The 22,209-nt window shown below is 48.1% G+C and overlaps 7 protein-coding genes across 7 annotated transcripts; 3 read left to right on the forward strand and 4 right to left on the reverse strand.

Annotated features, from left to right (window-relative positions):
* Positions 1-1,035: 1,035 nt before the first annotated feature.
* BKA55DRAFT_506896 (mitochondrial carrier domain-containing protein) lies at positions 1,036-3,479 on the reverse strand (the record flags this gene model as incomplete). Its single annotated transcript, XM_046187306.1, has 6 exons — positions 1,036-1,588; positions 1,638-1,803; positions 1,875-2,593; positions 2,864-2,966; positions 3,179-3,259; positions 3,317-3,479. 6 exons carry the CDS (start codon positions 3,477-3,479, stop codon positions 1,036-1,038), a joined length of 1,785 nt encoding a protein of 594 aa, XP_046052429.1.
* A 1,101-nt stretch (positions 3,480-4,580) lies between these two features.
* BKA55DRAFT_537409 (RNA polymerase II holoenzyme cyclin-like subunit) lies at positions 4,581-5,597 on the reverse strand (the record flags this gene model as incomplete). Its single annotated transcript, XM_046189909.1, has 2 exons — positions 4,581-5,380; positions 5,438-5,597. 2 exons carry the CDS (start codon positions 5,595-5,597, stop codon positions 4,581-4,583), a joined length of 960 nt encoding a protein of 319 aa, XP_046052430.1.
* A 146-nt stretch (positions 5,598-5,743) lies between these two features.
* On the reverse strand, positions 5,744-7,643 carry BKA55DRAFT_563136 (uncharacterized protein). Its single transcript, XM_046192364.1, has 3 exons — positions 7,203-7,643; positions 6,663-7,148; positions 5,744-6,616 (listed from the first exon to the last, which is right to left on the reverse strand). Exons 1-3 carry the CDS (start codon positions 7,500-7,502, stop codon positions 6,113-6,115), a joined length of 1,290 nt encoding a protein of 429 aa, XP_046052431.1. The 5' UTR covers positions 7,503-7,643; the 3' UTR covers positions 5,744-6,112.
* Positions 7,644-8,803: 1,160 nt separating this feature from the next.
* Positions 8,804-10,850, reverse strand: BKA55DRAFT_724920 (uncharacterized protein). Its single transcript, XM_046201094.1, has 3 exons — positions 10,394-10,850; positions 9,656-10,262; positions 8,804-9,591 (listed from the first exon to the last, which is right to left on the reverse strand). The coding sequence occupies exons 1-3, from the start codon at positions 10,438-10,440 to the stop codon at positions 9,175-9,177; spliced, it is 1,071 nt and encodes a 356-aa protein (XP_046052432.1). The 5' UTR covers positions 10,441-10,850; the 3' UTR covers positions 8,804-9,174.
* A 6,747-nt stretch (positions 10,851-17,597) lies between these two features.
* Positions 17,598-18,208, forward strand: BKA55DRAFT_688016 (uncharacterized protein; the record flags this gene model as incomplete). The annotated part of the gene is made up of 2 exons (XM_046199158.1): positions 17,598-17,858; positions 17,915-18,208. The coding sequence occupies 2 exons, from the start codon at positions 17,598-17,600 to the stop codon at positions 18,206-18,208; spliced, it is 555 nt and encodes a 184-aa protein (XP_046052433.1).
* Positions 18,209-20,241: 2,033 nt separating this feature from the next.
* On the forward strand, positions 20,242-20,609 carry BKA55DRAFT_537414 (uncharacterized protein; the record flags this gene model as incomplete). The annotated part of the gene is made up of 2 exons (XM_046189910.1): positions 20,242-20,335; positions 20,386-20,609. The coding sequence occupies 2 exons, from the start codon at positions 20,242-20,244 to the stop codon at positions 20,607-20,609; spliced, it is 318 nt and encodes a 105-aa protein (XP_046052434.1).
* A 714-nt stretch (positions 20,610-21,323) lies between these two features.
* On the forward strand, positions 21,324-22,166 carry BKA55DRAFT_537415 (mitochondrial carrier domain-containing protein; the record flags this gene model as incomplete). Its single annotated transcript, XM_046189911.1, has 1 exon — positions 21,324-22,166. One exon carries the CDS (start codon positions 21,324-21,326, stop codon positions 22,164-22,166), a length of 843 nt encoding a protein of 280 aa, XP_046052435.1.
* Positions 22,167-22,209: the final 43 nt, after the last annotated feature.

Raw genomic sequence — 22,209 nt, forward strand, 5'->3', positions numbered from 1 at the left:
CCCGCAGTCCTCTTTTCGACCCTTGCCAACTGCCATTCCTGTGCAAGCTCAATTCATAGTTGCAATGTTGCGTAAGACCTGCAGCAAAGGCCGCGAGTTCTTGACATGCGGCTGACGACAACTTGTGACGGTCCAAGATAAAAGAACGAGTCAAGACCACGAAATGACGTTTGATGATGGGGAATAATCAGCAAGCGTACGTGATAGGGCTGATTGATAACGAGTACTTCTTGGCCAGACTACCCTAGCCGAGCTTGGATCTGCAGTGCGGCAATAAGCTTCTTTTGTAAGCTGCCAAAGCAATTATGAGCTTGATGGGCAGCTCCGTCTGGACCTCCTTTCATGCCCAAGTCCAGAACACATTTACTCCAGTAGCGAGCTCCACGCCATAAGCTTCTGCTATATCCCCATCATCATTACCTTCTCATGGTTGTTCTCCAGTCCAATAAGTCCCAAAGTTACCCAGGACAGCCCCTCCCGTACGAACCATTCCGCCGGAGCCGGCCCCACATCTCCGGCTCCGATTCCGTACCTGAAACGGGCATGCTGGATTTCGTGCGTTTTCCAGGACCTCTCACAGCTGGCCCACCGCTCTTCACAGTTCAACAATTTCATAAATGGCGAGCGAGAGTAACTTTCATTATCGTTTCAAACCTAGTCAAGGAAACTGATGGATTCATCACGAGACCTCATCTTCTTGTAACCACTTCTATTTGAACAAGGAAATGTTCACCCAATTCTAACCACTGACTCCCAGCACCCGCAAAAATGAGAAACATGCAGTGCCAGCCGAATCATCACCTCATCTTCTGACGATGGCTGCTGGCCACCTTCTTCTGATATATCAATCCCTTCAACGCCAGAAACCCCCCCGTCGTAACGCAATGCCATCCAATCGCTAGATCCTCGCTTTCCAGAATGTTGATGTGAAATTTGCGTGCGTGCGTGTGTATAGTAAATGTTAATTGTGAAACAGGGGATGTTCCCTGTAGTTACTTGTGTTTGCCCCTTTTATCTCATAGCTAGTTGGGACTTCTAGCTCAATCCAAGAATTCTCTTCGAATTCTCGTACACGACCCAAGTGATACTTAGGGCGGGAGCAACCTTCAAAAGGTTGGGTGTAAGGCCCTTGTACAAGCCGCGATAGCCTTCTCGCTGAATCGTTTTCTTCGTTACGTCCCAGATACCAGTATATGTTGCCGGATGCATGGCCGTGCCCTGGGTTTGAAGTCGTGTTCGCACCACGTTCAGGGGGTAGACAACGCTGGCTCCAAATGCTCCAGATGTGGCGCCGATGATCCCTGTGGCAATGTTTCCCGGCTTGACATCGTCTTCGTGGACATTGTTCTTTCGAGCATAGTACGACTTGTAGGACTTTTTTAGTAGTTCAAAAGTGCCCATGTCGATAGCACTGTAGGGAAACATTCCCACAAGTCCCATGGTCAGACCTCGATAGCAGGCACGCACACCACCATCTGCGTACATTTTCGCAGCGGTCTGGCGAACCAAAGCTGCACCTTGAAGACCGTCCTTGACAGTCTCACATTGTAGGCGGAACTTGAGGGTATCAAGCGGGTAAACCGAAGCCCTGCCAATTATCAGTTTATGATATATATCAAGATTTATGTCAAACTTACTGTGCTATCATGCCAGCAAAGCCACCTGAGGCAAATTTTGACCACGAGCTGAGATGCTTCGGATCACCATGGCCCTCGAAATTGGCAAGCGCGCGTTTTGCCGCTTCATATGAGCCAAATTTGATGGCCGTCTCCGGCATGATTTTGATGACATTGAGTCCGTTTCCTAGTCTTTTTAGCATCTTCCGTCACATCCAGGGCCAGTATCAGCCCCAGTTCATTATGATGCAGACTTACCAGCAAAAAGACTTCGAACACCCCCTGAGCGAACAAGATCTCGAAAAGCGTCGCCAAACGGTTTTGCTGCATTTTTCAAAGCAGCGATAGGACGACCTTGTCGAAACGCTGCACCCGCGGTCTCAGTACGACTGGACGTGTTCACAAGCAGATAGACCTTCAGCCGATCGAGAGGCGCAGTAGCCGTACGCGACACTCCACCGGCGATGGCACCTGCTAGAAAGTAGCCTGGATCGGGTACAAATTGTGTTAGTCTAAACTTCTTGTGCACTGCTGTTGAAGCTCCAGTGATGTGTTCATGTTCATGTCCATGGGTGCCATCGTCGACGTGTTGTGTAAGCGTTTCGGCGACTTCCTGTGATATCTCGGTAGCTGCATCATCGTAGTCGGGATATGAGACTGCGGCCGCGGTAGCCATGTTCTCGGTCTGGTTCGGGGACTCATCCGGATTTGAGGTGTTGGATTGACTGACGGAAGTCGATGTCCGGTCGGGTGAAGGTATAGGTCTTGGGAAATCGTAGGGGAAAGCGACTCGTAGAAGAGAGCCGAAAAGGGTGATGAAAAGAGAGCGGAAGCCGTCCGTACCTAGACCCTCTAATGTTTCCTCGCTCACAAGTGTGTCTCCTTCTGGAGTCACGCTGACCACCGAGTAGTAAAAGTCAAGTACGGCATGAAGTTGGGAGTCGTGGTCGTGGGGCGGCATAAATAGTAGGAAGTTTCTGAGAGTTCATGATCAGCTGCAAAGTCCATGATCGACAAAAAGACGCTTCAAGTAATATCTTGACTTCGAGAAACTGGTCGCAAATGTATCGCCGATGATAGCGATTGGGCTTGGCACATGACGTTATGAGGCTTATCCCCGCCAAAGTGACTGAGGGTCAGTCATGAGCTATGAGCATCTGATGGGATGCGACTGACAGCCAGTGGAGTTCTCAAAAGAAAAATGCAAGAAAAGAGCACCCATACAGAACTGAAAATAAAATACTGACCTCCATTCGTCAAATGTGACATAACCGTCATTGTTGAGGTCCATATCGTCAAAGAACTCGGTAAGGCGGCGGTTCGATAGTGTGAGTCCGGCATTCTTGAAAGCTGTTTGAAGCTCAAGTTTGTCTAATTTTCCATTCCCATCCTTATCAATTGATCGAAATAGGGCAAAAAGCTGGCGCTCTGCATTTTCAACAAATTTTCGGAACTCTAAAGGGTGCGAACAGCGAAAAGTAAGCTTTCAACATCGTGGCCGTAGGTACCGAGGCAATATCTGGAAGAGTTGGAGCTCCAAAGTCAAAGACAGATTTGCGTACCGTTATATTGTATCTTGCCATCGCCGTTTTGATCCACCTCTTCCATTATACGTTTTAACATATCGTCGGCATTCTTCATGGCTGTAATTGCTCATCAGTATCTCTACCAAGCTTGAGCCAGCGCGGGCTCTCGCTTACGATGGTCAATCCTTCGAAGCCCCTTCCGCAGACCTTTTAGGTCAAGTTCACCAGTATGATCAGGCTCGAGGCTCGCCCAGAGCTTCTCGACACGAGCATCGCGAGAGTTCTGGGGCTCCCTAAGCCCCTCTTCGATTTCCACCACAATGTTTGTCACGGTCATGACGACAATTGTAACTGCAATGGTGGCATATCTCGTTCCGGCAAGATTTCAGGTACGTCGGGCGCAACAGGCGCGAAAAGCCCTGCGCTGCAGGAGAGCGTCGCTGTGGAGATAAAATCGAGGTACGGCGACTTCGAGGGAGGTATTGTCGGGTTACCGGAAGTTCATGGCTAAACTGTCGTAGGAAGGATTCGGGTCGGAAAGGAAAAGATGGTGTTGAAGTGCCAACACCAATTGACGAGCTGTGACGTTGGTAGCTGAATGAAACCCCCCAAACCGGGTTAACGTTTTGCTGCTCTTGCTCAAAAATGCCTGTACCAAATACCAGATGCTACAGTGGAGCTCCTCGCTAGAGCTAACCTTAGGTAGCCCCGTCCGTCATGGCCCGGGTGGCTATCAACAGCCGTCCTGGCCGCTGTTGGGCACTGTTTTGAAGCCTGGCGATCAATCAGAGGCACTGTATTATGCTTAGTGCCCCGGAAGGACCCGCTGAGCTATTCTTTTGCCGTGTCTAGCTGCCAATATCCTCGCTCTGTCTCGGCATAAACTCCTGGCTCCTCATCTCGAAGAATTTCTTTTCAAGATGCAAATATTCACATGATCTACGGACTAGCCAAGTGAAAAATATGATCAATCAGTTGATTAATGGGTTAGTTCAGCATTTGAGAGGGTCCTATCAAAATATCTTATCTGAAGCTCACAAATTTCTTGACTCTTAATTAGGTGGCTTTCGAATGGCAGATCCGGGCAAGCGGTCCGATAAATCATCGAAATACACACCTGCATATCTGAGATGCTACGTAGAATATGATGGAATATACTTTACAATTCAGTTAAAATCTGTGGGAAGTTTTACCTTCTTTGACTTCCCGTACGTACTGAGTCTTGGTTGTCGTTAAACTTCCAGGTTCATACGATAGTAAGATAAAGATAAAGTTATAGTACTATACAAACAGCCAGGCTTGAAGCTACAATACCTAAATGTATGGATGTCTCTGATCTCTGACAATAATAAACAGTAACACCTAAAACTCCTATCCAATGCTCCTCAATGCGTAAACCGTATATACCATGCTTCATGTCTCGTTTCTCATAGCTTAATCACTTATCCAAGCCTCTCGCCTTGACAAACCTATTGATCTGTTCGCGGGTGAGCTTGTCGTTGTAATGTTCATAACATTCATAAAAGGATATTATCTCCTGAGTAGCATCCACCATGGATGCAATCTCCACGTTGCTGTCGACCAGCCATTTCGCAAACTTTTGCACACGCGACACCCGAGCTTGTTGCTGCTTCTCTTTAGGTTCTGCAGCGGCAGGCTCGGGCATTCCACCTTGTGCTTGCTGGCCTTGTGCTCGCATCAGCGCCTGTTGAGCGGCTGCTAGTCCTGCTGCTGCGGCCGCTCCTGAAGTGTTCTGGCCAGGACCAGAGTTGTTGGGTCTCAACACCAAGGCTAGCAGGATGGCAACCATGGCGATAATATGTGGAGGGTATAGTAGCGGAAGATCGGTCATGAAGTGATCGTTGATAACCGACCGAGCCAGTTGCACCTCGTCTTCCAACAATGATAGTTCGCTTCGCAAGGCTGTGATCGTTCGATACGGCTGGAATACAATCAACTGTGATCGCATCTCGCTTATCATGAAGAACTCGCACTCGCCCAGCTTGGACGTGTCGATGGCCACGAGGTCTCCCCACATCTGTCGCGCCTCTGTCACAATGAGTCGGATATGCTGAGGAGACTCTTCTATTTTGCAGGCAAGGTATATCGCGGTCGCTATGACGAGGTATGGGTTCGTTCGACGAATCTCGACTTTAGAATAGAATCGCTTCATGTAAACCTGCGCCGTGGCCATAGATTGTTGTCGAATCGTTAATCGCTTCGCCAGCCGTATCAATTCTGCGCGTCCTTTGAGTCAGCCATTAGGTTCTGTCGGGTTATAGGGTGTCCACGTACGTTGATTAAAGTATATGTACAAATGGCGTTGCTGCGGAAGCGGAAACATTCGCACCAGTTCTGCATTGTCCTCTTCAAGCTTCTGTCGCATTGTCGCGAGCTGCTCCTTGGTGAAGCTCCAGAAGCGACATTGTGTCGAGTGCCAGTAATTGGCTGACATGTCTTCTGATAGACTGTTAGATACCAATTCCGCAGGAAAACTAGACTTTTAAGAAGGAAGGTTTGACAGCCGAAGCTGTTGAGGTTTCGTTGAAATAGTCAACTTGGAGAGGGGTTCGCAAGGCTGACAACGGCGCCACATGGAAGGGTCCCGTCTTGTGGCTGATTGGCGATATTAAACGACCTATCCAATAGAATTTGCACTTGAAGCACCTATTATTTAACCGGCAATTTACTAGATGTGAATTTGTCTTGAGTATGAGATGCAGGTGAATTTTGCATTTCTTGATTGTGTTTGCACACGTCCTATTTACTGGTACTTTCACTATCGTCAGAGGCCAAATAAGTCGTATTGGTAATCCGGTATAACTTAGCTACTTCACTCATCAGGCTCTCAAACCTGTAGAAATTTAACTTTTCTCTCTATTAATAGAGATTATGCTCTTGTGCATCAAGGAGCTATTAAAGGTACTACCTCAGTTCTAACTCGCCGTTGGGTATCAAAACTTGTCTCCGTCATAGCAATACTTGGCCACGTGTTAATGATTCGAAAATGATCGTGATCTGAGTCTCATTCAACTCCGTGGCGCCTTCCAAATCAAACATACGGATGCCCTTGTCGGATCGTTTGAAAAGAAGCGCACCGCCCTCCTGCTCGTCAATCTTGATGTACCCTGGCTTAGAACCCATGTGCCCCGGAACAAGTGCACACAAAAATGATGTCAAGTCTGGCATGGAGTAGGCTTTGTCTGAGTATTGTTGCTCTAGTGACACTTGATTTGTGACAATCTTGAGGGGCTCCTCGTGACAGTTGAAGCCCAGAATTCGCTTCTCAATACAGTGGCCTCCGACTTGCTTCAGGCCTAGGGCTGAGTATTTTATACTTTGCGCTGTATGTGAAGGCACGACGGTGAACTCTGCAAATTCTGCAGATCGACTGAGAACGATCTTGGCTGCTTGTTGGTTAAGGGCGATGTTGAACTGGTTAGAGAAGAGATTCGCTGACATATCGCAGGAACCCTAACACCGTAAGTATCTTGTCAATAGGAGTATGAATCAGACTTACCACCTGCAAGTGACACTTGATCTTGCTGGCTACACCTCTATCGAGGAGCTGTTGTAGGATTCTCAACGAAGAACCCCCAAAGAAACGAACGCTTCCCGCGGTCTGGATCCGACTCAAAACTTTGTCCAAGACGAGTGGTCGCACAGCAGTGTTTGAGATCTTTCTATCTTGTTCGAGTCGCCAGATGCACTTGCCGTACCAATCCCGCATGTTATTGGTTCGGCGGTTGAAATTAGATACTGTTTTCAGGATGTCGTTATACTCCTTCAGCTCATATTCAGTCCGGTTGACAAGTTCTTCATGGTGATGCATGTGCAGATTAACCGGGTTTTCGATATGTTCCAGAGTCTCGTAGTCCACAAGAACTTCATTGGGGGCATTGTTGGACCACTCGGAAAGACAAGATGCCAGGTCCAGTGCACTTAGACGTGCATGCAAGGTGGCATCTTCGATTGAGCCGTACTTGGGCTTCACTGCCATCTCGAGCTATTATCATGGTCAGGTTTGTTCAAAGTATCTGATTCTGAGGGGAAGGCTTACGATCTTGCGATCAGCTTTTGTCAGATCTTTGATATCATCAATATCTTGCTTCTTGATATCTCCGTTCAAAAGGGTTTTGAAAGGGTTCTCAACGGATGGAAAGTGCTGTTTTATCAATTCCTTGCACCTGGATATTTGATCCATTGTCATAGATAGTCCAAAACACACTTGACGAGGTTCTAGGATCCAAAGTACACGGGCGCCTGGCTTGAAGTGTGTAGCCTTGAACAAGGCCATAGCCGCGGCCAAGTTATCTGAGTCGATGGAGTCATTATAATAAATGACGAGATCTTCCCCCATGGTGAATAGGTATGCTGATAGGGATACTTCTGTTTCGATGCGCGATAGTGGTGAAAGCTGATGGGAAGGTTGAGAGATTTAAAACGAATGGAAAATGTAATGTCTGATTGATTGGGAGGAAGCTTTGAAAACTGGTGGGCTGTGCATCTCTCTAGAGGTAAGCTGCCAATGTGCCGCTTAAAAAGCCCCGCGAAGCGCCTAGCAGAATGGGTGTTGCCACACCAGTCAGTCAATGAATCAGTCTGCCCAGTTACACAAAATCACACCCGTTACAGCCTTGTGACTAGCAGTGGAACAATGAACTATGCCTGTGAGTAAGGGTATTCACAGATTGTTTTGGACATGTTTCATTGCCTCCATGACCAAGCCACAGTTTTTCCACTCTTTGTTCGTGTATCAAAGACGACTAACACCAAACAAGAACTGCCCGAGCCGTGATTCCCGACACTTTGGGTAATATAACTTGGCAAATATGCGCTTGCATCATAGCGTCAATCGATCTGAAAGGATCATTCCTATAGCTCAAAGAAGATGTTTGGGTTCGACAAGAGCATGGGAACATATCACTCCACCCAGCATTGTCCACATTCTGGCATCATGTGGCAAGGGCGAAAGACTAACTCAGTGTTTGGCTCAGTGTATTCTGAGGTTTTGTGTCCTTTATTACTTACACGAGATGTCGTACAACTGCATCAAACAAGTCAGTCCGGATGCTGTTGTAAGCAAAACGTCGCATGACTGCGTCTAAGTCTTGGTGAACTCCTTCTATCCTTTGAACAGATCATGATACAGAAACTCCATGATCTAAACAGTTAATTTTACTTGTATCACAATGAGAATCACTTTGACTTGCTATCACACTAAAATATGCAGTGTCCATTGCAAATCTAGTAGGTCTTGACCAGACCAAAGAGACGGGTGCAACAAGACAACCATGTTTGAAATTCTCTGTACAGCAACAAATCTCATCCATCAGCTAGTTAACTTGACGCCAGCAAGGCATACCACTAGTGTCTTCGCAAGGCTGTGTATGATTGATGGTGTATTCCGGCTAATATGCCAAATGGGTGAAGGATGTGATTGTTCAACAACCATACACTTGAGTTCTGGACGAACGTTCTGGGAATGGAAACACCCTCAAAGTCATCGTAATCTATTGCAGGAGGCCTCTCTCAGACGTCTTTAGGACCATTAAGCGTCGGGGCTTACCAAATAAGAGAGAACTACCAGACAAACCAATATGTGAAAGGGAAGGGTGAAAGGGTAGGATTGAAACTAAAGCCCGCGCTCCTCCTCCCTTCAGAAATTCATCCCAGATTGTTAAAATAGCCTCGCTTATAAACTTACATACTGGACCTAGGTATGCTTGAACTAGTTCTGGAAGCGGATTTTGATCTCTGAATCCCTGAACCCGATCTAATTTCTTGTCAAAGCTTTCAATCTTATGCTTGCTGGGCTGATCCAGCACTGCCACTGAAAAGAGGAGAACGCAATACAGTCACCTAGTGTGCCTATGCAAGTGTCCATAATTGAACAGCGTAAAATACATGTGAGCCATTGCCCAAACATGGTCTTGTTATCATTTTTCATTATCCTTAGCGCTTCGTACATGGTTACCTCACTACAGTGCCTTGGTTAAGCAAGGCACCCATACATTTTCCAATAACTCGTTTTACTTCATTGGGCTAATGAAGAAGTGATCATTCGTCATGGCCGTGACCTGGAATTTCATGCCAACCTCAATATGCCCCTCATCACTCGGCGCACAAAGCATGCCAAAGCTCGGCTTGAATTTCAGTCCAGGGTCGATTCGTCGATACTTCATCAACTGGTTCCAAGGCTGACGCGGGTGCTTATCAGCAGTAATCGGATGAACATTGGGTACCTGGCAGCGAAGGCATCGGCACACTACATCGAGGTCGAGACGGTGTTCACCCACACCAATTTGCAGAGTCTTCCATCCATCCTCAACCCAGGGCACGCTTCCGCGGATGATGACATTGGGACGGAACCGATCAATCTCAATCTTATCCTCTCCAGCTTGAGTGAGACGCTCGTTAAGTTCATTCATACTCGCCATAGAGGCAACCTATCAAGTTTCGCATTAGTACAACGCCTGAGTCATATGTCAGGTTCCAGTTTATGTAGCTCACCAGCACAGGCATCATATCGGCAAATTTGGTAGCCTCAGTACGACCAAGACGATGAGGAGCTCCGCTTCCACGTAGAACTCGAGGTGTAGGACCCTTATACATCAGACGTACGTCCATGTTCAAAAATTCTGAGATGGGCTTGGTCAGACTCTCGGCATATTCCCATGCGTCGGTTTGCTCGCCCCAGATAGTCGCCTTCTTGAGCTCAGTGTTCTTCTCAAGCCATTGAGTCGTAGGGTGAGCGGGAATCTCAATCTTGTGTTCATTCAGAGAAATTGTGAGCGTGTCGGTATCAGCGTCCCACGCTGTTATAATAAGCGTCATGTTTGAATTTGCCCTGATCGTGATGAATTCATGCTTATCAGCCGTGACGAACATCCAGTTACGGTCCAAGTCTAGACCTGTTCGTAGAAGCTGCGTTGACTTTACGTCAAAACCGCGGCATGACTTGACCGGATATACACGGAGGCGAACAATCTCATCGTCAGCTGGTAAAGGCAATGATTTGGATGCAGATTGACCAACAGGTCTGCGGAAGAGAACGAAAAGAAGAAGAATAGGTAAAGCTGCCGAAGCAGCAATGAACAGAATATGACCCAGTGAAGGGCTCTGCCCAATATGCAGTACATCCATGTTGATGTGGTGTAGTTTAGATTGTATAAGCCGTTGAGTTTGATGCAGGTGGGTAAGAGAAAACTCCGACTCATGGTGGAGGCGGGAAGTCCGGAGAATTTAAACCCGCCCTGCTCCGGCTTCTTAGGCCCGAGTCTCGGAGCGCGACTCATGGATTAGATTCCTGTTCAGTGTCTTTCTTCTAATTTATGATAGAAGGCATTCTGATTGTCTTTATTATCAAAATCAACCCTGCATTGACGTATAATCCAGCGTCATGCAGGAGCAATCGATGGGTTTCTGTTGCGTTACGAATCAAAGATCTGCCAGAATAATCACAATCAATCTATGTATTCGTTCCAATATGGAATGAGCTTATCGAAGAGAAATTCTCCAGTAGTAATTCTGCACGGTACACACATTGTTATCCTAATAATAGCCATTCATTTCCGTCATTCTTTATGATAGATCTTAAGTCATGTCCTTCAAGTTTCCGCATGCAATCGAAAGAGATGATCTTCAGCCAGGACCGGAAGTATACCTGTGAGTCCTGTTCCTTTGAAATCGTGATTCCGATATTCCGAGATAGTCTAATGTAAACATGCGGAAGTAAAGGGCGTGGGCCCAGAGAAGTGATTCCAAACTGTACATGATGATGGGTCGTATTCACAAATCTGACTCATAGCAATAGCCACTAATGAGGAACTTTTGGAGTGACTCAATTATGACACACAATTCAATGAGTTCATCCACTAGAACAATGGGCATTTATTTGATAATCATGTTTACCTTCCATTCCTTCTTTTCAGACCCTTGGCCTCTGCCCAGGCGTGGCCGGTTATGTAGTGCTTGTTTATATATACAAGAGAGTCTCTCTTCACCTGAGACGATCATAAATACATGTTCTGCCCTTGTGCTTTATAATCTTTCTGTTTTGTGCATATAATTATATCTGAAATCGTTCTAAATTATGAGAACTGGGGGCTAAGAACTACCATGGCAGCATACACCATTTTGTATTTCTAATGGCCATCAAAATCATGCATTCTAGTTGTCGAGTTGCAATATGTTTCCATATCGTTGAATGAGAGTTCTCGAGAGCCAGAACCATGTTCCAAGATCTGATGAGATGAACAACCCTTCACTTAAGAGACTCAAAGTTCAAGTCCTTGTCAAGTATTAAGTGCTCCAGTTGACTGTCAAGAACCAATACTCAACTGCGAAATATTTTAGAGGCTCTGGTGTCTCATAGGGCCTGGAGAAAATCTATATGCAGCTGGGACTTGGGATATGAGTTCGTATAAGTAGCACTTCCAATACATTCTGTTCTGGATTTCCTCAGTAATCTTCAAAAGGTACATTTGTATCCTCACGTCTTATTGTGAACGTTTGATGATAGGAGCTAATCTCTTCACATAGGTATTTAGAGTCTTCTTGTAGGAGCTATGCATAGATGCTTGGGGGCGTAGACTTTGCGGTGAGAGCTGTGGGGTTGCAGAGGTTCAGACTGAAATTCTTACAACCGATGAACCTTCTTAGAGGCAGCATCAAATGGAAACATGGGCATCTCCATATAGTCCTGGGGGAGACACAGGGAGTGGGTGATGATATAGAGATAAAACACCGGGATAATTTGCTGTTCGTACTGAGTAAGACCTTCCACCCATAGACAGATCCCATGATACTTATCTAAACACTTTGACTTGATAAAGCAAAGGGTATCATCTCGCCTTTGGGCGGCTTCCTCATGAATTGTGGCCATATGTGTAAGTTATATGAGCCTGGCTAGTTGGTGAATACTGCTACGGGTTAGGTTAGAAAATGCCACTACCAGCCAGCACTTTACCACGAGCGTGTCCCTGAACTTGGAGGAAGGTAAAACAGACAAACTTCCAACCCATACTCCCGGTTAACACCAGAGATATAAGAATAATCCCTCTGGACACCCAAGTCATACAAAGGATTGCAGCACATGTCATGGCCTTGTCGAGCTGCCTGCAGGTGAGGTGAGCCATGACTGAAGAGACCGAAGTATCCCGGATGATACATGTCCTCGATCTTCCTTGATAAGCTCTCTGGCAATTCACTTCCAGCCTCTGAGGCCATGGTGAGGCATTGCTGGATCAGCTGGCATGTCGTCGTGTTCTGGTTCGCCGGATCTTGGTTATTTAAAAATGAACTTGAAGGGAAAACTGCAACATATGATGAAAGCACAACTACACATCTGGGTCAGCTAGAACCCCAGGGGTGGCTGGAATTTTCCGAAGGTCCCAAGTTTCTCCCAAGCGAAATGTTGAGAACCTACGGATGCATGTGATGATCGCTTCGGTTTCTTCCATGAAGTGTATTTAAGCTCTTTAATTGAGGCTCAACATGGCGTAGAAAATAATATCATAGCCAAAAAGGCAATATGCACAGTGTCTCGACAAAGCTGACCTCTTCTAATCCTTGACCAGCACATCTGATAAGGTTTGAGCAGAGTCGTTGAATCCTTCATCAGCGGTGTTTTCTACAGCAGGATATTCATGACAACGGGATCTAGTGCTCTCTTGTTGTTCAGTCATTTACCGAACTTCGACCTCAATCATGAAATAACATATTGTCGCCGTCTCGCAACGTTATCTACCGTACGAGGGAAGATATCAAGCACATACGACCATACCTGCAGGAAAATACGGGATCCCGTCCGCTCTCCCATAGTCAAGCCTGTAAGGGGCGGATTAGTAGTTGGGTCGGTGACGACCAGCGAATCCCCGCTGTTGTATGTTGTTTTTGCTTGAGATCTATCTTTTTACCTGTGGTATGTAGTGCCAAATGTCCAGTTCGTTTTAAGCATGGTATGTCGTCGTCTGAGAGTGTCCAGCTGCAACAATGAGGGTACCGAGTTGTTGTTGAGGACTAGACTTTATGGCGCTCCGCTTTTAAATGTCTATGGCTTGTATATCGTGATGTTGAGGAAGTCAATTTTTTGTTGTTGAAGGCAAACGACCAATTAGAGCTGAGGCTTTCACGTCGAAAGTCATTTGAGGTCCCCAGTCATCAATCAGCCGGGACTGACGTCGCCGTTTCTCCGCAAAGTGTGGCGCGCAGGGTGACGGTGGCGCGGTCTGGGCTGAGAGCTCGGACTCTCAGAGAAGAGAACAGTTCCTTTGTTCCCCGCAAAGTGAGACATCAAGTCACCTGCCGAAGAAAAGCGCCTTAGCCGACGCGACAGAAACAGGCCATCATCGTCTGTGAGAACTAGCGGTGTGGCGATGGGATATGGATTATAGGATATGGCACGCCGTATGCATCAGATAATCGCCTCGTCTCATGATATTGGGGGGAGTTGATAACCCGTGATAGACATGTTGACCATCAATGAATTGAACGATTAGATACATGCGTCTATTATCGATTGTTGAGATCGTTGTTAGCTCGAGGAATGGGTCGTTCGACTAGGGATGGATGGCTGATTGCGTCAATGTGGGCAGACGGGGAGGAGAGCTAGGGAGAGACAAGCGGCTTCTAACAATGCTTTTGGGAAATGTAGCATTTCTTGACTTTTCCCTTTACGTCGCAACGTCTATTCTTTCTGAATCTATTGACTCACTTGATTCAGTGAAAGATGACTCTGAATGCCGATAATCTGGGTATGGGTTCATACAGGGATTCTTCCAGGGCACAGATGCGACATCGTCTTTGTCTCCAGGACCCTTCAGGATATGTTATGGTTTAGCCAATCTCTCCCGGTCACAGAGAGTTTGGACTGTCAATTTTAACTTTACGGTTGTTTACTGTTCTGTTTGTTATGACTCGTCTAGAATTACCGTAGACTTTACGCTAGGAACCCGAAGCTGCAAAGCATCACGCATTCGGTCGAGTGCCCAAGAGTGCCTCGAATTCTTTTCGGGATGGGACTTGGACCCTGTCTCCAGGAACAGGAATTCATTGAAGGGACACCCACCCACGTTGAAGTGATCGGCGTAGGCGACCAAGCATCACATCACATCACATCCCTCCCAACCGAAAAAGAAGAAGACGAACAAGAGCAGGTTTGGACTAGACATCCGCTAGCAGGCCTTCACAGCCCGCTCAAAATAGACCAGCCCATACCCCCGCATGGTGGTCTGGCAAATGACACAAAAGCAGAGAGCCCTGGAGGGATTCTCAGAAGAGCCTGATGAAACACCTAGACGGTGCGGCAGGGCATGGTAGGGTGCCAGCTTGACCCAGACACCAACGACGATCTAACCGAGATCGAGAGGTTGAATTGCGCAAGAGGCAGTGGCAATGGCAGTTATCACTTATCAAGGACTAAATATAATCAATCAACCTTCCATCGGCAATGAAATGGTGTGGTGCATACTGTAGGTCCTCTCTGCATATACGGAATAGGATGAGAACCCGTTTGGTAAGATAAGATGAGGCTGGCGGCAAGACAACCTCTAGAAATGATGAAACGATGGGCAAGATGCATTACCAAATACCGAATTAACATACCCTACTGGGTTATATGTTTTGCCGCCGTCGTCACTTGCCATGTCCAGGCTTGCTTATCGTCAATGCTCATGCTTCACGACGATCTTGTCAACCATCGTGCTGTGTCTACCGGTTGAGATTCTGTAACACACGATTCACAAACTTACCGTTAACAAGATACCCACTGTTATCAACGGTCTTTGTTGTCGATGTCTCGATTTAGACGCCCGCAAAGGTGCTGCAACCGCAGTGGCCGACAAAGAGTTCCTGCGTGAGGGTTGCGTGGAGTGTCTCGCCAAGTACAGTCTTCGGACAGGGCGAATTAACCATACATACAGTGCACTGAGTGCATACAGAATAGAAGCTGCAGCTAGAAGTCGTGGGTTGGGGTTTGGGGCTGGGGTTGTGCTGTGTGTGGGTGAGTTAATTACCCTTCAAAGTCAAGCACAAACGCCACAATGTTTTGCAAGTCACCACCTGGACTTGTCAACTTCTCATTTCAAGGAGGTTGGTGTTGAAGATGATCTGGGTCTGGGCTCTGTTGTGCCTCAAGACACTACCCTAAAGTCGAGAATAATCTATATCAACGTCACACACGTCAGAGGCCTTCCAGAAGCCAGAGACAATGATGATCTTATTCTCATCCATTTTGCCTCTCGTGGCGATGTTTAGCACTGGAGAACCCTTGAGACTGTTTTGATAGTGGTTCGACCATTGGGGAAACAGTGTCGATTATCGACAGCTTGTCATTCGGCGGCTGTCCAGGGCACAACACACAACAACAAAACCACGGACAGAGAAAGGGATACGTGCGATCTGCAGACGGGAGGGGCCATGACAGAATGGCACAGTGCAGCAAAGTCTTTGTCCAGTGTAGACGCAGGCCAGCCCGCCACGTTTCCAACGTATCCATGTCCAGAACCATTGAGGACAGGGTCATGGAAGGGTCTCGAGGCCGCCCAGTCATAGGCCTCACCAACCCTCCCTCATTCTGCGCTGGTGGTCAGTAATGGCTCCATAGACGGTCATGCACAGTGTCATGATAGAGCTTAGAGCCTAGTGCTCACTGCCTCGCAAGGTACCGTCCATCACCGCCATCCCGCCAACCCACCTGAGCCAACCTGGTCAACCCATCAGAGTCCGTCGCCGCCCCCCGAACGTTCGTTCGGTCGTTCGCTCACCAGCCTCGAAGCCCTACCCTGCTCTTCCCTTCCCGTCCCGCAATGGTCATGGTCGATGGACTGACTGGGGCCTCTTCGGCACTGCACGCACTTGAACTTGACTGCACCTCACCTCACTTCACCTGGTGGACGTGGATACCCGTTGGACAAAGAGAAATCCAGTATCTGATGATACAATGCCTCGACCGCCCCAGTACACCAGATCAGATATGTGCGCCGTGGTAATGAAAGACTGCGGGGCATCCAACGTCGCAGATGAGAAACGCAATTCCCTTGCTTGCCTTCATTTCATCATCGCGAAAGCAGTGGATAATAACAATTTCAGCATGTCAACAAACAAACTGGCGCGCAATCCAATCAATTGACAAGATTAGCATGCTGCAGCAGGGCATAGCGCCTAATTACGGCTGCGAGAGCCCTGAAGGGGGCGGACAGAAAGGGGCTTCCTGCGCTAGCACAGGGGAATTGCAGTGGCAGAGTGGGAGAGAGCACGCGGTCAAGATGGTGCCTGAGACTGAGACTGAGACTGCGTTTGCGTCTGCGCCTGCGTCCCTCTGAGCCCCTCACTGTGCGGTAAAGTATGTGCAGTAGAGAGGTTCCGTCACTCACCTGATGAGCAATGCGCAACCCTGGTCCCCAAGCCTGAGCCTGACAGAAAGAAAAGAAGAACGAACAGACGCTAGACTAGCAGGGCTCCAGGGCCTCTCTCACAATCCAAGTTTGGAACCAGCGCCAGGTCCAGCAAGGACAAAGCTGAGAAAGCAAAAGTCACTTGACAAAGGCTGGAATGGGGAACCCCGAGAGGGCCGACAGTGATTTGACACTGGGCTTGGGTCGTGTGTGGATGCAATAGCCTCCACCCAGGCTGGGTAGGCGCTGAGTTTCGGATACCGCCTGGTGTGCAGGTGAACCCAGAATAGGACAAGTAGCGTGAACTCAGCCCCTTAGCAGATTGGTGTGCTGTCTAGCTCTTGGAACACGCCGGTCGTACTGTGTATGTCTCTGTCTTCAAAACTGTGCCGTCCTCAAACACCCCTACCCGAATAGACAGGGATGGTCTAGCAGCATGCCACCAAGATTACACTGTGGCACACGCTATCCCTCCAGTATACCAATCATAACAAAGTGGCAAAGACTTCCTGGCCATCGTCTGCACGGCATGATTTGCCAGAATCGGGTCCCGCCCACATCTCCTGGTTCGGCAGGCGCTTCATGTGGAGTAGAGTATGGGCACTGTGGATACTAGCGGGTGCACAGTGCTCGCAGTGTCCCCAACCAACAGACTCACATCGCCCGCCGTCCCCGGTGTAAGGTATCCTGCATCCTGCATCTGGCTGTCCACTTTCCATTTTCCATTTATTTTACTTATCAGAGCCATCCAGCCCGTCACCTTCCCACTCCCAGCCCGCCCCTCCCCTCGTACCTCGCCTCGCTTCGCTATCTCCCACAATTCAACTCTCTTCATCCGTCACCCAAAAATCTACATCAACCAACAAACTCACCCTACTCTCCTCTACAACTAAACCGCTACTACACTTCACCAGTAACTATTCTTCGACTTTTTGGATCTTGTCTATCACGGCTGAATCGACGACTTTCCTAAACACTTGCAATTTCTTGTTTGTGTTTACTCGCTCCAATTAATCCCGCACCAACTCCGACACGCACGCACAACCACGACTCACATCATGTCTGCATACTACCATTACAACGCCCACCAAGCGCACCCCGCCCCTGTGTCGCACAACCACCATGGTGGCCGAAATCGCAGAGCTCCCCGTCTTTCTGTGTCCCAACAAGCCCAACGCCAGTTCCGCGGTGTCCGTAGCATGAAGGAACTCAACGAGACTGCTTCCCTCACAGCTTTCCGAACCAAGTTCGAGACCAGTCGATCCTTCGACCTTGAAGATGACATGGAGTTCTGTCCTGGTCTGTTGACCGAGACTGACGTGAGTTATCCCGTCGCTGTGTATGTCGGCGCATCAATCTGACCTGTTGTTCGCAGTTGGTCTCCATCTCAAGCTCATCTGAGCGTTCCTCATTAGCCAGCAACTCTCCCGACTCTTCCCCTACGCAACACCCCAACACTGTTGCTCCTGGCTTCTCTCTCAACTCAACATCTCCCGCCTTCATCCCTCCTGCATACCAGCAACAGCCCAGCATGAAGCTTCACCAGCCCTCGGCCACCCGCGGCCGCAATGCCATTCCCATCATCAACCCCGCTACTGGCATTACCATGTCGAGCCCTCCTCAGTCAGTGTCGCCTGGCAGGATGCAACAGTCAATGCGTCGGTGGTAAACCGCATCAGGTCGCTACTCATGCACTCGCATGGGTCGACTGGTGTGTCGCATCACCGGCGGTGCACTTTGAACTGTAATCACAACCGTTCGTTTTTTGCAGCTGTTCATCTTGGCGGGCATATTGACCTATCGAGACTTGATCTTGGCATCATCTTATCAACTGGGCTGGTTTCCTCTAAGCTTTCGAGGTCAATCGCTTGACGCGATTGACCCCACTGTTGGCGACAACAATTTCGACAACCATCACTTTCACTATCCCCCCTGTATAAACATCCCCTTAATCGACATACCTCTTGTTTCACCAACAAGCTTATGAGGATAATACTGGCACGGCATGATAAAGATCGATACCATTTTCGGCTTGGTTACTTTGTTAATTTTTGCAACAAATCAAATACCTAGGGTTGGGTGTCCGCCTCGCAAGATGGGGCTACAAGACACGAACGGGCGTTTTCTGCATTTTAAGACGACATTGCATAGGTGTTTGGCGGCACAATAATCGGATTTTCTCGGCATCAACTGTTTTTTACATGGGAGGCATGGGTTGGCCTTTCCATTCATACCAAAATGTCTTCTCTCATCGCGGTCATGGGTTATGAAGTCAACAAGAGAAAAAGAACAACATAGAAGGGTGTGCTTTTCGCAAGCGGGGTCTTTACCGGTGTTATTTGATCGGTCGCATCTTGGAAATATCTTTGGGCGGTGGTCAGGATCGAGACGAACGGTGTTATTGCGACAATTGATATCCCTTTACGGGACGGAAATCTGGGAAATTACGGGGAGTTGGTCGAATTTTTGGTGTTGTCCCGCTGCTGCAATGAACGGGAACGAAAAGGTTCACCCTTGTCCATTCTTTTCTTTGTATCATCTTGGGACGGCCTATATATTTGTCCTCTTTTTGTTTTCTTGTTCATGGTTTAGGCTTGAGCGCCACTGCTGGTGCTGGCCTATCTAGTGTTTTTGGGACCGGAGTAGCTTTATACTTTGGAGCGTTGTTTGGTTTGCCCATGTCCTGGTTGGACGGGCTTCTTTTACAATATTTTGTCTCGCCTCGGCAAGCATCTGGAGTGTTCAGGGGGCCTGGGATACATGTCATGATCAGATTCAAAGAGATTTTTTGGGATTTGGGAGGCCCTCGAGCCTGGTTTTGCAATGCAGCGGTAGACTGCATGTGTGGCTATTGTTAACTGGGTATTGGCGCTGTCTGGTTGCGACAACGCGGCTTCAGCGCTGCGAGACGAGAATATACGAATGTTCAAATACTTGTATGCTCCAATTTGTGACTGACACGATATGGCCTAGAGTGAGCGATTTCAGAGTGCGACGATTGGTTGTGTGATGATGTCTGACGTGAAATGATGGTGTGGCTACGAAATGAGCGATTTGTTGAATTGTGGTGGCCACTAATAGGTGAACGCTGATTTGTTGAGTGCTATTGCTTCTACTAAATATCGATTTCTTGATATGCATTTCTAATTTATGTTCTTTCATACATGTCGCTTGCAATGCTTCTCAGATGTCAAATTCAGCTCATAGCTGTAGCCTCAATAACCCCACATCATATTAACTCCGCGGTGATAGCTTAGCTGCTCCGTGCAGCGTCTCATTATCAACCACAGCCACGCGATTGGGCCCTCCTTAAAACCATGGCATTCGCATTGGATCCTCGGTAACGGAAGAGAAATAAAAAAGACAGCTCTATTACCTAAATTGGTGTAGCATGGGCTTTAGTGGGGAATGAACGCATCCTGTCTTCATTTCAAGGAGTAAAGGAAGGAGAAGGAGAGATTCTTCAAAAAGTGATGATGCTCGTGACGTCACTTTCCCGCAAATGGTCAATACCTTACCCGAGAGGAACAGTATTAAGCTCGTGAACTGATCTTTTCCCCTGCAGCTGCTCCTTTCTTCTCTTTTCCTCTTTCATCTCTATATCGAATCCCTCGTATCTCTCGATTTATCAATATCAAAGCTTCACTCTTCCGTACGAATCATCACACCCGTGTCAACAAGATGATGTCAGCTCGATCCATGATGGCTCTGCGCTCTGCGCACACCAGCAAGATCATCCTCGGACGAGGTTTCTTCACCACATCAACACGTCTCGGTCTCAAGGAATCATCCACACGTACGTTTAACTCTCTCATAACCCAATTGAACGCGTCTAACATACCCCAGAAACCGACGTCGACTACGACAAGCATAAGCAAGACTCCCTCAGGAAGCAGAAGGAGGGCAGCGGCCACTGGAAGCCCGAGCTCGCCTCGGACAGTGAGGAGGCCGTCAAGGCAGACCGATCGGACATTGATCCTGCCAAGGATATCAAGAACCTCCAGGAGCGAACCAAGAAGGCTGCCGAGGAGACTCACAAGGCTGGTACCAGCACACGGGATAACATGTAAAGAACTGTCATGAATTGGCGATTTGATCAATTGGTTTGGGAGTTATGGTATTGCAAGATAGACTGGAATGTCTCTGCAAAATAGTTATTAATGAGAACTATCCATGATGATGTCTTTGAGTTCAATGTTTTGTTGATGTGTATTTGCCCCGACGGGGTGTTTTACTCATATATGTATGACCCTATCAGCCTCTTCTAACGAGTTACTGATATAGCTATCTTGTTCTACTTATGTATGTGAAGGTGTTTTCCTAACTCGGTTATCATGTGTTCCTGTCGGCGACCGAAGCTCCATATCTGGTGGTGACGTTGTATAACTCGAGTTGGGAACAAAACTGTCGTGTTCACCTCCACGATAAGAATAGCATCCGAATTCATCCATATATCCCTCAACTGCCCCAACCTGCAACCAATTGGCCCATTCTTCTTCTTTTATTTTCTCTCAAATCGAAGCTACGACTCCTGCCAAGTGTTTACATACCCTCAAGTGCTGCATTACAGGGTAAGCTCCCTGCCCCTCTAAGCTCCTCTTATCGATAAGCCCCAAAGTTCAAGCTCCTCCATTTTATTATTTCGCCGGTCTCGGTCGGTCCAAACCTCCGAGGCTTCTAATATCTCTCTTCTCCTCCTCGGGCCTCGTCTAGCCCATTGACTCTCCCTAGGACGTTCTCTCTACCAATATCTACTTCAAAACCTCCCCTCGACCTTCATAATCATGTCCGCAAACCCTCCGACCTTCCAATCCGCCCTCCTCGCAGGAGCCCTCGCCGGTACAACCGTCGACCTCTCACTCTTCCCTCTCGACACACTCAAGACCCGTCTCCAGTCCTCGGCCGGCTTCTTTCCCTCCGGCGGTTTCAGCGGTATTTATCGCGGTATCGGCTCTGCGCTCGTCGGTTCTGCGCCAGGCGCTGCGTTCTTCTTCTGCACGTATGAAGGCGTAAAGGGCTTCTTGGCTGATAAGGACAATACTTCTGCGCCAGGATGGAAAGCTCCCCTTGTGCATATGGCAGCTGCTAGCGCTGGTGAAGTGGCTGCTTGCGCTGTTCGTGTGCCGACCGAGGTTGTTAAGCAGCGTGCTCAGGCGGGTCACCATGGTGGTTCTTCGGCTGCTGCTCTACGGGCCATCCTGTCGCGATATTCGAGCCATGGATTTGTTCCTATGTGGAGGGAGCTCTACCGTGGTTGGGGAATAACCGTCTTCCGCGAAGTGCCATTTACTGTGATCCAATTCCCGCTATGGGAGGCTATGAAGTCTTGGGGACGTGGCCGTCGGGGTGGTCGCGAAGTCACTGGTGCTGAGAGCGCTCTGTATGGAAGTATGGCTGGTGGATTATCTGCGGCGCTGACGACGCCGCTTGATGTGCTAAAGACCAGAGTCATGCTATCGAAGGAGAGCGTCTCAGTATCAGACATGTTCGGTCGGATATTGCGCGAGGAGGGCAGCCGAGCCTTCTTTGCGGGTGTAGCACCACGAGTTACATGGATTTCTATTGGAGGCGCAATTTTCCTGGGAAGTTATCAATGGGCTATTAACACCATGAACGGCGTTGCATGATAATGGGAAACGATTAAAAATCAACAAAATGGGCGGAATTTTA

Source organism: Fusarium redolens, assembly GCF_020744475.1.
Source record: "Fusarium redolens strain MPI-CAGE-AT-0023 chromosome Unknown BKA55scaffold_5, whole genome shotgun sequence".
In the NCBI taxonomy this organism is placed as follows: Eukaryota; Fungi; Ascomycota; class Sordariomycetes; order Hypocreales; family Nectriaceae; genus Fusarium; species Fusarium redolens.

Bases quoted from the DNA above. Each gene is read 5' to 3' on its own strand.
- BKA55DRAFT_563136 (XM_046192364.1), bottom strand. From the start codon at position 7,502: ATGGGGGAAGATCTCGTCATTTATTATAATGACTCCATCGACTCAGAT. The intron at 7,149-7,202 runs GTAAGCCTTCCC...CCATGATAATAG, and splicing joins CAAAAGCTGATCGCAAGATC to CTCGAGATGGCAGTGAAGCC. The intron at 6,617-6,662 runs GTAAGTCTGATT...TTACGGTGTTAG, and splicing joins TCAAGTGTCACTTGCAGGTG to GGTTCCTGCGATATGTCAGC.
- BKA55DRAFT_724920 (XM_046201094.1), bottom strand. From the start codon at position 10,440: ATGAGTCGCGCTCCGAGACTCGGGCCTAAGAAGCCGGAGCAGGGCGG. The intron at 10,263-10,393 runs GTTTAAATTCTC...TATTGGGCAGAG, and splicing joins AAGAAGCCGGAGCAGGGCGG to CCCTTCACTGGGTCATATTC. The intron at 9,592-9,655 runs GTGAGCTACATA...GAAACTTGATAG, and splicing joins CCGATATGATGCCTGTGCTG to GTTGCCTCTATGGCGAGTAT.